Source organism: Medicago truncatula, chromosome 1, assembly GCF_003473485.1.
Source record: "Medicago truncatula cultivar Jemalong A17 chromosome 1, MtrunA17r5.0-ANR, whole genome shotgun sequence".
NCBI lineage: Eukaryota > Viridiplantae > Streptophyta > Magnoliopsida > Fabales > Fabaceae > Medicago > Medicago truncatula.
In genome coordinates, this window is record NC_053042.1 from 53,866,688 (window position 1) to 53,882,216 (window position 15,529).

General features: G+C 33.8%; 2 protein-coding genes across 2 annotated transcripts; both read left to right on the plus strand.

Annotated features, from left to right (window-relative positions):
* The first annotated feature begins 293 nt into the window (after positions 1-293).
* On the plus strand, positions 294-3,166 carry LOC25485512 (ACD11 homolog protein). The gene is made up of 4 exons (XM_013614742.3): positions 294-790; positions 1,477-1,649; positions 1,898-2,043; positions 2,795-3,166. The coding sequence occupies exons 1-4, from the start codon at positions 572-574 to the stop codon at positions 2,899-2,901; spliced, it is 645 nt and encodes a 214-aa protein (XP_013470196.1). The 5' UTR covers positions 294-571; the 3' UTR covers positions 2,902-3,166.
* Positions 3,167-6,060: 2,894 nt separating this feature from the next.
* LOC25485513 (exocyst complex component EXO84A) lies at positions 6,061-11,888 on the plus strand. The gene is made up of 7 exons (XM_013614743.3): positions 6,061-6,398; positions 6,867-6,964; positions 7,410-8,466; positions 9,126-9,626; positions 10,179-10,367; positions 10,622-10,758; positions 11,485-11,888. Exons 1-7 carry the CDS (start codon positions 6,219-6,221, stop codon positions 11,594-11,596), a joined length of 2,274 nt encoding a protein of 757 aa, XP_013470197.2. The 5' UTR covers positions 6,061-6,218; the 3' UTR covers positions 11,597-11,888.
* Positions 11,889-15,529: the final 3,641 nt, after the last annotated feature.

The following is a 15,529-nucleotide window of genomic DNA, read 5'->3' on the forward strand; positions in this document are numbered from 1 at the left end:
AATCAACTTTCTCTCCACGTCTCTCCAAATGACATCATCCTAAACTTAAAAGCATTTAACAAACCAAACTTTTACTTTTAAGAACCAAACTAAATTCTTCAACAACTATCGATCAATAATAATGAAAATCCACAATACATCCTTAAAAAAAATTGTCACCGGTGTTCATACACTTCCACGATAGATGATATTTAAAATGACCAATTACAAGAATTTATTTTGATAAATAAAAAAATCCTAACTGAGCCCCTGATACTTCACAAGAATAAAATAAAAAAGTTGTATAGGAAAAGGTGCGAAGGTTGATGGTTTTTATTACAAGCGGTTGACATTTTCTTTATTTGGGTTTAAAGTGTTTCAGCCTCATACACCCCCGTATTCACAGGGAACCTTCCTTCTTCCTATACACTTTCTTTCTTTCTTTCTTTTCCAGAAACTAATTAATTTTCAATTCTTTCTTTCGCACACGCTTTGCCGACATTCATTGTAAGACTCCTTTTTTGACGTTTCATCAACTTTTCCTTCATAAAAACAAATAACAAAACAATGTTTCAGTAATTGTAAACAAACGATGGTTATGGATCATTCTGATTTAGCGATTGCGTATCCTCTTTCTGCCATTGCCGAAGCCTTTGAGGATCTTTCCACAAAGGTTCAAGGAATCAAGAATGGTTCCTCCACTCAACATATTCGCTTAGACTCTTTCTGTGAAATCGCTTCCCTTGTTTCTGTTCTTTTTCGTTGTCTTGGTCTTGCTTTCAAATTCGCTGAAATGGAATACGTTGCCAAGGTATATCATCATTTTCATTTTTTTTTTTATTTTTTTTTATTTTTTATTGTCATTGCTTATCTTAATGGTTTAATGTTGATCACTTGTAAATTCTGTAATTACTAGATTCATAATCATGTAAGAAATGTAATTTGACATTTGATACAAGGCATGCCACCCTATACATTCAAGGATTTGAATGATATTATAAGATTAATATTCAATGAGTCTAGTCAAAGGCTTTAAATCGTGGTAGTTGTAATCCTTGATATTTGTGATGAATTACACGAAAAATATTGCGGTCGCTTGAATATCAGCAACTTTGATGATGACATGGCTACAATTGTAGTTACAAACTATGTAGGTACACTTCACATTGAAGGCGTGTCCGGTGTCTGACAAGACACCAATGTATGTAATGTAAATGTTTTATATTTGAATATTCAATTTTCTCAAATTATTAAGTGTCATTGCTTCATAGGTTGCAGAAAAATATTGAGAGTTTTATGCTACTTCATTATGCTGGTTGTTTTCTCGCTCTTTTGGTTTATATATTCAATTACTTTATATCCACACATTTCTGGTCTAGTTAGTTAGTATTGAGGGCATCATGTTTTCCTTGCTCTCAAAATTTTCAACTCTTAGTTTATCATATTATTTGGGCTCTTGTTCTAATGATGTGAATATATGATGATCGGTATGCTCAGCTACATGGACTAGTGGAAGCATCAAAGACGTATCAGACTCTACAAGATGTAATTGACCATGATGTAGCCCGTGACACAGTGAAAACATCCGGAAGCTATTCACGTAATCTACGTAGAGTTCGCCAGGGCCTTGATCTCGTTAGAGCTATATTCGAACAACTTTTGTCAACTAGGTATCAGTCCTATTTATATATGTATCTTACTTTGTCTTTTGAGGAAGCCCTTTATTTTTAGGGGTGTGGGAACTCAAATTATCTGCTGAAGTATCGATGTTGTTTACTTTCATACCAGATTTGGTTACTTTAAACTCAAACTAGATGCTGAGATATCCATGTTGTTTACTTTCCTGTCAAATGTGTTTACTTTAAGTGTCTAAGATAGTCATAGTAGTGACATCTGATTTGTTATTTGACATTTTCAGTGATATTTATCTAAAAGAAGTGGCTTCAACAGCTTATGGAGAGGTTTGTGCACCGTATCATTCATGGGGAGTCAGAACGGCTGTGTATGCTGGAATGTATACACTTCCAACGAGAGACCAACTTTTTGTAAAGCTCAATGAAACAGGTAACTTTCATTGCTTTGTTATGTTCGGTGAATATTGACTCATGCATATAGTGCGAAGTAAACTGTCATTTTTGTCCCTAAATGTGTGTGAGGAAGTGTTATTATAATCCCTTAATGTATAAAAAATTTATAAACATCCTCGAGTGTGTCTTATGTTACTAATTTTATGGACCAAACTGACAAACATAAGACACATTTGAAGATCTTACTAACTAATAGAAGACACATTTGAGGATCAATGTGGCCAGCAAAAGACACATTCGTGGATATTTTATAATTTTGATGCATTTACATACTATAGTGGCTCCTCTTGACATATTCAAGGACCTAGACGGTTGTTTGCTCTATTATGCGTTTATATTGGAGATAAATTGAAAAACAGATTCCGTATAGTGATTTTTCTTAGTTATCACATGTTGACTCTTATTCAAGTTGACATTGCAATGTGTAAGAAGCATGAATCAACCTCTCCTAACATGTGAGGCAACCTAGATGACCCTTCTTGTAAGATGTCATCCTAGCATACTAGCATGTGAATAACCCTTTCATTAGTCTGTTTAATTTTTTCAAACTTAGCTGAAAAGCATTATGTAAATCTTTGTTGTGTTGTGAAACAAATGGTATTTTTTTATACAAAGGCAAATGATTTGAAGATATAGCAAGTTGGATCAGTTATTTACAATTTAAATATTGTCTTGTTCCAATTCTTCATCTTACATAGAAATAATCTTTATCATGAATGTTATTGCAGAGCAATCAGCGGAGAAGAAGATGAGAAGGTACATTACTGCCTCACGTCCAGTTATAGAATACATTGATAAAATGTACCTTACTCGAAATATTGCATTGGACTGGTGAGTTCTAGCAGAGGCAGTGATGTGTTCCATTGGTATAGCAGTACAATGCTTCATTTTTTGTTATAGTCGATCTGTACGGTTTAATTAGTCAGTTTCTCTGCGGCTATTTGGAGATTTAGGGAGATACAAAAATTAGGATTTTGCTAAAACGGTTACATTGATGTATTATTTGTTTCTGTATATACATAATCTATTTGGAGGACATAAACAGTGATTTCTAATTCCCTTGAAAGAGCAAATAATGAAATTTGGAAGGTTGTTCAGTGCATTATACTGGAAATATCCCTTTTGATGAAAAACATGTATGGCTGAGTGCAAAAATAGTCAATAGGCTTCTCCTGGCTTTTGTCATACCTGTTCGTAAAGAAACTCATTTATCTTGAGATGGTTTCTTATTGTGCCCTACTCTCTTCTCAAACACTCCATTGCATTTCGGGTTTTATCTTCTGAAAATGTAAAACACGTTCAAAAACCCTCCATTTCTTAAATAAGGACTGGCAATAAGAAATCGGAAGAAGTTATTGGGGGCTTACGTCTCCACTCAACTCTTCCTCTACTTTCATTGTTATTAAGAGAGGTTTCATATGCCTCCCAATTTTTCTACCTACAATCTTCCCTTTTATTTTTGAAATTATTGCTATCACATTCCCCCCCCCCCCCCCTCCAGTCTTGCTGCCCCACTCTATTCTGTCTGACGCGCATCTTCGCACTTAGGTTCTATCCGCACTCTGTGTTTTAGTTTTACATACATCTAACTTCTTTTCCAAAAAGGGTTGGAGGGATGCTGAGAGGGAGCTCTGGGTATCAATTGTTAAGAAGCTTTTAAAAAAACCTACTATTATCCAAGATATTCTAGTTACTCAAACTTATCATATAAAAACTGTGTGGGGCGCAGCAAGAAGGCAGTTTTCACGTTCCTAAAAGATCGAATTTGGAAAAAATGCCAAGCATGGAGCTCACGGTCTCTCTCAAGAGCAGGAAAAGAGATTTTTATCAAGTCAGTGGCCCAAACCATTCCATCTTATTGTATGGGAGCCTTCCTCATTCCTACGTCTCTCTGTGATGAGATTGAAAGAATGATGAACTCATTCTATTGGGGTTCTAAAAAGAACGGTCGTCGTGGTATCAACTAGTTGCGATGGGAAAAGCTTGTTCGACACAACACTCAAGGAGGTCTAGGCTTCCGGAATCTTGAAGCATTCAACCTTTCTATGCTCGGTAAGCAAAGTTGGAAACTTCTATCCGACTCATCCTCTCTATTCTCAAGGATCCTCAAAGCTAAATACTTTCCCCGAAGGGATTTTTTGGATGCCAATCTCGGCCACAATCCAAGTTATACATGGAGGAGTCTATGGAGTACGCAATCTTTACTTACCTTAGGCCATAGATGGAAGATTGGAAACGGTTCTCAAAATAATGTGTGGAATATGCCTTGGATTTGCAATTCACCAACACTTAAGCCTTCAACCCCGCCTCTGTTACACTACGAGGATCTTACGGTCAATTATTTGTTGAATCCGGATGGGAACTCTTGGAACATCCCTTTAGTGCAATCGTTGTTCAACCATTCAGACGCTGCATCAATTGTCTCTATGCCTTTATTCCCTCGGCTGCATTCTGATCAGCGCATCTGGAAGCTTACCACGGACGGCTCCTACACTGTCAAATCGGCATACTGCATCTGTCTTGACCTTATAGCTGCTGCCACTCCTGTTCAACATGATTCCCGCTGGAATTCTATTTGGAAATTGCAGATCCCACCGCGAGTTCGTGCCTTTCTTTGGCGCCTTGCCCAACAGTGCCTGCCAACTCGCTCTAATCTTCTTGCCTCCGGTATCCCATGCGATGATACTTGCGTAACGTGTGAGCAATTGGCTGAATCTCAGATACATGTTTTCTTTATTTGTCCAAAAGCAATCAGCTTCTGGGAGCTGCTCGGGGTCGATCATATCATCCGCGACCTTCTACTTACGGCTAATAATTGTGCTGCTATGTTTTTTGACTTACTTGACAGGTTACAACCGCAGCAGCAAACTCTAGTTGCAATGACCCTATGGAGCTTGTGGAAAAGCCGTAATTCCAAACTTTGGGACGCCTCAGATACTACCCCATCGTTTACTGTCACTCGAGCAAAGGACACCCTCAACGAATGGTGTTACATGCAGCGAGCAAAGGTACCTGTTCACCATGCAATTTCTGCTCACACTTGGATCAAACCTCCTGTAGGCAAGATTAAATGCAACGTAGATGCAGCCGCTTTTAATAACAATTATGTTATGGGATTTGGTATGTGCTTTCGTGACTTTAAGGGAACTCTTTTGCTTGGAAAATCAGACTTTTACCACTCATCAGCCACAATCTTGGAGGCCGAGTCTCTAGGCTTACTTGATGCTATTAAAGTGGCTATTTCAAATGGGATGCATGTTGTACTATTTGAAACAGATTCAAAAATTCTGTCTGATGCCATCAACTCTAATTTTACTCCAAGCAATGAATTTGGTGATCTTGTAATCCAATGTAAAAGTCTCTTACTCGATAGACCCGACTTTGTAGTGCCGTATATTAAGAGGCAAGCAAATGGTGTTGCCCATAGTATTGCTAGGGCATCACTATCTAATCCTAGCCCCATATTTTTCATCATGTAATGCCTACTTTGTATTCCTTAATTTTGAATGAAATGAAGTAACTTTGCCTTTGCTAAAAAAAAAAAGCTCTCCAAATTCATTTAGATAAAATTTTCTGTATTTTCAATAAGATAAGCTCTCCAAATTCATCGTATGCTTAAACTTTTGTGCACTTCATGTCATAATTGACGCACAAGCCTAACTATAGGAGTTTGAAGTTAAACAAATTAGAACACCAAAGTGTCAATTTCATGTGGTTATGAACCAATTTACCATTGTAACCATTCATCTATATTTCCAAAATTCACTCACATTTAATTATTTTATCACATTACATTTTAAAATTAATTGATTTTTTCTTATTACATTTTTTTTAATTAATCAATCAATAAACCCATGCATCACGATTTTTTGACTAAAAATAAACAATATTCATTCGTTCATACATATTATGTTTTTTTTTTTCTTTTTCAAATGTATCAACCAAAAAAATCTAAATTATGTTACTTTTCATTTTGCAATCGCTAGATCCTAAATATTAGATCATTCGATATCTATTGTGATGGATTCTTCTAATTCAATCTTATATAAAAGGATTTCTTATTTGTAATGTTATATTGCATGAAAGCATGCATATATTCGTATAATATTGTAACGCATTACAATATCACAGAAGAAGAGAGATCAAATCAATATGTCAATAATGGATCAATCACCTTTCACGACTCCAAGAGGATCCCTTTCATCAAGCATTGGTAACGCTGCTGAACTTGAAGCCAATCTCACTCTCAGTGATAAGCTCAGGGTTTTCAAAAGTTCTTCCTTTGATCCCAGTGCCTATGTTGCTTCCAAATCTCGCAGCATGAACGAGAAGGTATCTGTCTGGGTGCGCCGTGCGCGCGTGTCTTATTTATATAAGTTTTGAATTTTTATTTGAATTGATTTCCATGTCACAACTTGATAAAAAGGGTCTATTTGTTTATGCTCAGATTAATCAGTTAGGTAAGATCATAAGGACTGCAAAACTCTTCTACGGTCCTTAAAAATGTGAACGATGTTGTATTTCTAAAGCTGAATTTGAACTCAAAACCTAGTAATGTAAATATGATTACAAGATGAATATCCATGTCTTCTTATGCAGTATTACAATATCCCTACTCTAGAGAATTGAACTAGTTTTGCATGTATTGAAAGTGTAAATATGATTACAATATTCAATTTATACCCATGTCTTCTTATGCCATGTGTTAGACAATGTTATGGAAAAATTCTACCCTTTTTGCTTTCATTTGATTAATGAAATGATGTTGCTTTGTTTAATCAATATTTGCATTGTTTATAGGAGATAAGACATTTGTGTGCTTATCTTGTTGACCTTAAGAAGGCTTCTGCAGAAGAAATGCGCAAAAGTGTTCTTGCTAATTACTCTTCCTTCATTCGGTGAGTACAGATCAGACGGACCTCTTGCATGAAGTTGTTTTTAGCGAGTTTGCAACAAGTGCTATTTACATATCTTAGTTGAACAATGTTTGTTGCCACATTTCCAAATTCTTATGCACCATATATGAAGGGATTTAACCATTGCCATTTTGTGAATTTTGGTCTGTATTTGAACAAAATTATGAATACGAAATTTGGCTTTCTTCTGAGGTTCACCGTCAAATGTGTTTGAAGTGCCTCAGTTGAGGTTGCACTGGAGTTGAGAGACATTGAAAATCCTGATGTCCCAACCCAAATTGCAGACTTAAGTCATCCCTATTAAAATCTCTATTTTATATTATTCGAAGTATAAAATCTTAAGTAATGTTCTAATAAGAATGTAGACCTTTATTTAAAACCTCAGTATTTGCTATTTGAAACAAACTCTCTGCAATATTATGTGCAGTACATCCAAAGAGATTTCAGATCTTGAGGGAGAGCTTCTTTCCATGAGAAACCTTTTATCTAACCAAGCTGCATTGGTTCATGGTTTAGCAGAAGGGTGTCAACTCGGTTCCTTGGTGACCGGAAACGAAGATTCAGACATGGATGATATAATAAATGAGAAAACAGATATATCAAAAACAGAAAAATGGCTAATAGGATATCTTGAAACCCTTAATGTCCTATTGGCTGAGAAAAGAGTGGATGAATCCATGGTAGCTTTAGAGGAAGGAGAAAAAATGGCTAAAGAAATTAAACAAGGGAAAACTTTAAGTCCGAGTTTATTTCAAGCACTTCAAAATGCCATTACTGAACACAGACAAAAACTAGCTGATCAACTAGCAGAAACAATCTGCCAACCATCAACTCGGGGCACGGAGATTCGAACAACGGCATTAGCATTGAAAAATCTCGGGGACGGTCCTCGTGCTCATACGCTACTACTTAAATCACACAGAAAAAAATTGAAACGTAACATGCAAAGTCTCGAGTCGACAACTTATGGAGGAGTTAGTGCATACACTGCATCAATTTCACACCTTGTTTTTTCAACCATTTCACAAGCAGTATCAGATTCTTTGACAATTTTTTCTGGTGAAGAACCTGCATATACTTCTGAGCTAGTAACTTGGGCAGTAAGACAAGCCGAAACTTTTTCGCTTCTCCTTAAGAAACAGATTCTCGCCTCAATAGCTGCAACAGGAGGTCTTAGAATTGCATCTGAATGTGTTCATGTTTGCCTTAGTCACTGTCATCTTTTAGAGGCTAGTGGAATGGCACTTTCACCTGTGTTACTTAAACATTTTAGACCATTTGTTGAGCAAGCACTTAACACAAATTTGAAAAGAATTGAACAAAGTAGTGCTGCTTTAGCTGCTGCTGATGATTGGCTGCTTGCTTATGCACCAACCAGTAGGAATACTAATACTGGCCTACGCCCGGTTTCTTCTTATTCTAGTTTGAATTCATACCAGCCTAAGCTTTCAATCAGTGCTCACAAATTCAACTCTATGGTTCAGGTGATTACTTCTTAACTAAATCAATTTTCATTTTTATCCTCACTTTTTTGCCATGTTTTCACAGTTGTTTGCATATGAAGAAAAACCCACTGCCAAGTAGCCCATGATAATAATAAATTAATAATAGATATTACTTTGAAAATTTGTCAAGTATAACATATGTATTATGTACCACCGTCACTTCAAATTGAAAGCTTGTTCGATGTCTGACAGGATACCAACACATGTAGTTACATTAAATCACTTCTATTTTGTAAAATTATTGCAGGTGTTTACATGTTAGTGTTCAGTGTTGTATCTTTGTCAATGCTTCATAGAATATAACACCGACCAATCCTTATTCTAGGTGGGATGGTACATGCTGTATGAGTCAAATGACGCTATAAATTCCTCTCTCTCTCTCTCGTATATGAGGTCTGTTAGAATCGAAGAATCAAATCTTTCTTTTTATATTATTAGGATTAGAATCATATATTAGGGTCTGAATTAGAAAATCATATAAACTAGCAATATTAAGCCTGAGTGTGGTATGACTTGGACAGAGAATCACAAATTCAACTAGATTGAAAGTGAGGCACAGCCAACAAAGAATAAAATCCTTAATCACTTCCCTTTCCATTTTTATGTAATGCCTTTCTTCCTTTTGTGTGAATATATAGGAGCTTTTTGAAGACGTAGGGACACTTGAAATCCTACAATTGGATGGCCTTGCATTAGAAGGACTTCACCAAGTGTTTAATTTCTATGTCAAGCTGTTAATAAATGCAATGCCAGGTTCAGCTGTCACTGAGAATCTAGAAAGCACAGGACACAAAATTGTTAAGATTGCTGAGACAGAAAAACAACAGATAGCATTGCTAGCTAATGCAATATTGCTAGCAGATGAGCTGCTACCGCGTGCTGTAATCAAACTTTCACATGGCACAAAAGGTGACGACTCTCATAAAAGAGTATCAGATAAACAAAGACCTCCGGAACAGCGTGAACTGAAGAAAAGACTCCAGCGCGAAGTTGATCGTCTGAGAGACAGTTTCTGCAGACAGCATGCCCTTGAACTGATCTTCACAGAAGATGGAATCCCACTTTTGAATGCTCAAATGTATTTGGATATGGAGGAGAAAGGGGAGATACCTGAATGGTTTCCTTCTCCAATTTTTCAGGTGAACAAACAAAGGATGCTTCATGCTTCCTTTGGTTATAGCTCTACACTTCTACTTTGCTGTGTCATAATAGCATGTTTATATATCACATGCATTCCTATAAGCATAGTGATAGTAGTATAATCTATGTGACATGGACATTGAACACGACGACAGTGACACTAACATATAGACATATCAATAATATTTTGAGAAAAGAGAAGTGTTTGAATGTATTGCATGCATTGGTGTCGGACATTGACATATATTAGACATTGAAGACAACAATGCACAGACGGACATATGGACATCAATAATAATTTAAGAAAATAAAAGTGATTGAATATATTCTTTTTTGAATGACAAATGTTATTGGTTGATTTGTTAGATTAATATTTTACTCCTTCGTAGTGTTTGAACCCAAGAACTTCAACTACTTTTCCCTATGCAATCCTCCGTAGAAGTGATTGAATGTATCCACATATATATTTTTTTTGTCAAAAATAAAATAAGATATGAAGTCTCAGTGCTAGATAGAGTATAAGGTTGATCATTTCCTATATTATTGTTCAGGAGCTTTTTGTAAAGCTTACCGGAGTGGCAGGCATTGCATCAGATGTATTTGTGGGAAGAGAAAGGTTTGCAACTATTTTATTGATGAGACTTGCAGAAGCAGTGATACTATGGCTTTCTGATGACCAAGATTTTTGGGCAAATGTTGAAACAGGACAAACTCCTTTGGGTCCTCTCGGCCTTCAACAGGTAGATGAGTTCATAGAGTCATTTGTTTGTGATTTAAAGCATTTTTTTGGACATGGAAATAATAGAATGAAATAATAATGACAATTAATAACAATGAAATTCTTTGTGAAAAAATTGTAAAAGTATTTGGATATATTTTGGTATTTTATAAAACAAATAGCAGGCATGAATTCTAAAAGTATCATCAAACAGAAACAGTATTTGTGATTAGTTACCAAAACAGTTCCAGACTCACTATTAAATAATTTGTGCAGCTTTATTTGGACATGCAATTTGTGATGATATTTTCATCCCAAGGTCGTTACTTATCTCGTCATCTGCATCAAGCTATTAAAAACATTATTGGAAGGGCTATCGATGCTGTTGCTGCTACAGGGCTAGATCCGAACAGGTACACACATTGTTGGTCCACCGTAGACCAGTATTTGTGGATGGAAAATACTACTGTGGACCACTTTGATAGGTGGTCACTAGTACTTAAAATCATTCAAAACTCTGACGGCGACATCTTCTTCTAGAAGTAGAAGCTCGTAGTTCTTCTCGTCCTCATGGTTGAGACAATGACTTGTTTGGTGCCGGTTCAACTAAAAACAAGGGAAAACTGATATGTGTGCTCAAAACAAGGGAAATCAGGTCACCGTCTCAGCCATAAGGACAAGGAGGACATGAGCTTGTACTTCAAAGGAGCATCATCAATCAATGCTAGAGTTTCGTGGGGGTTTTTAAGTACCGGCCTACCGCATAACCAACCTGCGTGGATCTATACTCGTGCATTGCTTTGAGAAAATGTTTCTTATTCTTATTTTAAATGCAAAACTGCCGCTTGTTTTCATTTTATTTTCCATTTTTAAATTATTTTTACAGAAAATAGAGAAAACACAAAAAATGATTTCACCAATATAAATAATTTAAAAACAGAAAGCAATATAAAAACAATGGTCAAGGTTGCAATTAAAATTAAAAACAGAAAAAATGAAGACATATTCTTAAACCAAACATGTTGTATCGTTTAAAAATGTGTCTAGAACATATCACATGAAATGATTTATGCCGTGATTATCCATATTTGTTTTCTAGTACTGCATCATAGTACTAATCAAAGAGTCTTGAATGACAGTGTCTTGCCAGAGGATGAGTGGTTTGTTGAAGTTTCTGAAATAACTATAAAGATGATAACTGGGAATGCCGCCTTTGACAATGTAGAGGAAGATGCTTATAGTCCCACTTGATCAGCCCAAGCATAAATATAATCAATGTCATTAATCCATTCTCAAGGAAAGTGATTACAGCTTATCATGTTGTAGAGACCAAAAGGGAAACAAGAAATTGAAGTATAAAGAGTTAATGTTATAGTCTACCACGTGATTTGTAGCTACTTCTACATTATCTTTTACAACATAACCACCATAGCTACTCCTGCCTATTTTGTGAGGAGTAAATTAAGAAGAGAATCAAAAACTAAACATTATTTTGTGTGTATTATGAATTTATAATGCTGGTGAACTTCATTGATTTTAAGAATCTAAGTAGCATATGAGGCATGTGAGTGATTAATGGATCAAAATAGAAAAAACTTATTTTTTAACAAAACCTGCGAGGTGACGGTGCAGAGTTCACACTTAACTAGTAAAACAAGTTTGCTAGATAAGTGTTTTGGTAAAAAATTCTAACTTTTTTTTGGAGAGATCCTTATAATTATAATATTATACATTTTTCTGCAAAATTTCATTTAAAAATATGAATTTTATATATGAGTTTACTTTAAAGGAGAGATCAGAAGTGAAGATGAAATTTTTTTGGAAGACTAAAAATTAAGGAAAAATTCTAAAGGAACTAAAACGAAAAGGTGAAATATTTACAGAGAACAAAAACATATTTAACCCTAATTTTTCACATTATGTAGGTGCACTGCACGATGTAGTAGATTCTTAATAAAAAAATCCAATGATTTTTTAATTAACACAAAAAAGAATAATCACCGAACATATTTAAACAATCAATAGAACAAATACATATCGAGCCGATGAGGTATTAATTCTTTTTTTACTATATCCCCTTTCAACATTTAAAAAAATTCAACATTTTTTAGTTTTAAATGTTATTTTAACTAATGGACAACCGTGTCTTCAAAACAAAACAAAAAAATGTAATGGACAATATGTCGGTTTGTCTGTTTTTTTAATTGTATTTCATTGTATATATATTTTATTTATTCCGTCAAAAAAAAAATACTTTAATTTTATTAATTTGTTTAATATCTATATTATTTAAAAAGATTCAAATTTCACTTCTAATATTCAGTTTCAATGTTTTTAAATTTGAATATGAAAAAAACTAGAACTAAAAGTTCAAGTAAAGTTGGTAGTAATTTTTCAAATTTTCAATAAATATGGTGTTGATTTGAATTTAATTTAAAACTGAAAAGTTTATAATGGTAAAATTGGAAAATTATAAAGTCATCCAAAATCCTCTATTATATATATTTTGACTCCAAGAGTAGTTCTTTTACTTACTCCAAATCTTAACATTTAATTCTATTGATAATAAGTGATAAGGTATGCTTTCATTTTCTTCTCTATTGGAGTTGACATTCTTCACCCAAAAATGGTAAAACAATTAATGACTTTTAATTTGATTGATGGTTTTTTTATCCTCTCCCTTTGCTCTTTTTTTATCCGCATAAGGAATAAAAAAAATTGTAAAAGGCTTATCAATAAAACTTGAAAACCCATCCATGGATATTCTTTCACCACAAAAAATAAACTTGAAAACGTGATAGTTTTTCACTGCTTTATTTTTTTACACGTATGTTTTTTCATGTATTTCATGTTCTTTTCTCTTACAAACCCATAAATGTTTTTATTATTATTGAATCACCGACATAAAAAATAATTATCTACGAAAATTATCGTATATTTTATTTCTTTTCTTTGCTAGCCTGTATTTATTTTTTTGCGTATAAAAAAAAAGCAAAGGGAGAATAAAAAACAACCAATTAAAATTCATTAAGAGTGTGTTTGTTTCAAGATATAATTGTTAATTTCCGGAAATAAAATGCTAGGAATGTATATGCCTACGTTTGTTACAAGTTTACTAAATTTTATTCCCGGGTATAAAATGTTCCTTGGAATAGAAAAAATTTCCCAAGGAAAAAGGTGGGAATAAAGTTCCCATGAAGATGGAATAAATTCATAAATAGTTTACCTATTATAATCCCTATTTTTATGATTCCTAGGAATATTATAAAGCTAATCAAACATATTTTTCCTAAATTCCTCGAAATAAAATTCTCATCTTTATATTCTAAGGAATGTTATTCCTAGGAATAAATTTGGTAAACTTGAAACAAACACACCCTAATTGTTTTACCATTTTGGGGTGATGAGTGTTAACTCCAATAGAGAAGAAAGTTAAAGCTTATTGTATCACTAATTTTTAATCAATCTAAGCCATTAATTAACAATACAATTAAAAGTCAAGATATGGAGTAAGTAAACAAACTTACTCTTGGAGCCAAAATATCATCCCTCATATATATATATGGAGAGATCGAATTGCACCGATTTAATGTTACACCGTTTAATATCGTTTTACTCGATGCATATTTTTCAAATTTGACAGTAGGATTGTATGTTTATATCATATAGATCATTCACGTAAATTTTTACGAAAATTTAAAATTATTTGATATGTTATTGAGATACAACAAGATTAACGGTGTTCTATAAAAGTGCATAAACCGTTATACTTGATGTATCTCAATAACTTAGGAAACGATTTTAGATTTTCGTAAAAAAGTTAATGAATTTTTGTACTAATTCATATTATTATAAGAATCTTTAAAAATCTCTAAAAAAAACAAATTAATAAATACAATTAACAAAACATTAAATTTGGATTTTTAAGCGTCCAAAACATAAAAATTCATATAATTCATACTTTGTTAAAAAATTCTATTTTTTTTTAATGAATTCTTATAATATTCTAGACATTTATGCGAAAAAAATTAAAAATATTGAGCGATACACGTGAGTTGACCTAAAAGCATAGACCAAAAAACAATAAATATTTTTTATCTTATTTTTTCCACTTTCTCATCGGTGGGCAACTCCTCACGATCGTGCTTCCTCTCTCATCGCCCATTATATATGGTTAACAACGTTATAAATATGAGGCGTAGGTTTAGAGCCTCGTTGTCTAGACCTACTTAGCTTTGATTAGTATGAAATTCTTCATTCCTACGGTCTTGGTTTGTAGACTTGAGAAAGAATCGGTCCTTCCTCACTCGACTGCCCTAACCTTCGTTCGACTAAGGAGGGTGTATTGGATTAGGATTTTAAAGGACAATTTTTGTTTAAAAAAGTCTTAAGGATTTTAAAAGACTTTGATGGATTTTGATTAATTTGATGATTTTAAAATATTATTAAGGATTTCAATGGATTTAATTCATAAGATTTAAAAGGATTTGAAATGATTTTATGGATTTCAAGAAATTTCAACAGATTTTATGAATTTTAAGAAATAATTGAAAAAAATATCTTCCTTCAAAAAAAAAAATGAAAAAAACATCATAACACACTCTCTTTCACAAAATCTCAATAAAGACTCTTTTATTTTTTACATGAGAGCTATATATATAGAGAGAGAGGGGGGGGGGGGGAGAGGAAAAAAGAGTTAAGAGAGAAGGGAGGAGAGAGAGAGAAGGAAGAAGAGAGAGAGAGAGAGGAGAGGAAAAAAGAGAGTGAGAGAGAAGCGAGGAGAGAGAGGGAGAGATAGTAAAATCTTAAAAGAAAAAAACAATCCTAAAAAATCTCATGTTTTCATGAAAGACTTTTTCATGCTAAAATTTCACTAGAAAATCCCACAAAATCCATCAAAATCTGATTTATTAAACAATCCTTCAAAATTTGAATGATTTTGAATACCACTAGACTTTTTTTTAAGTGATTAAGAGTCTTGATTGAATACCACAAGACTTTTTTAAAATGACAAGGAATCTTGATTGAATAACACAAGATTTTTTTTAAATTGGAAAGAATCTTGATTGAATACCACAAGACTTTTTCATAATAAAAAAGTCTTTTAAAATTCCTTAGAATCATGATTCAATACACCCCCCTAAGGGTTTCATATCCCAAATCACAATCGTCTATTTGTAGATT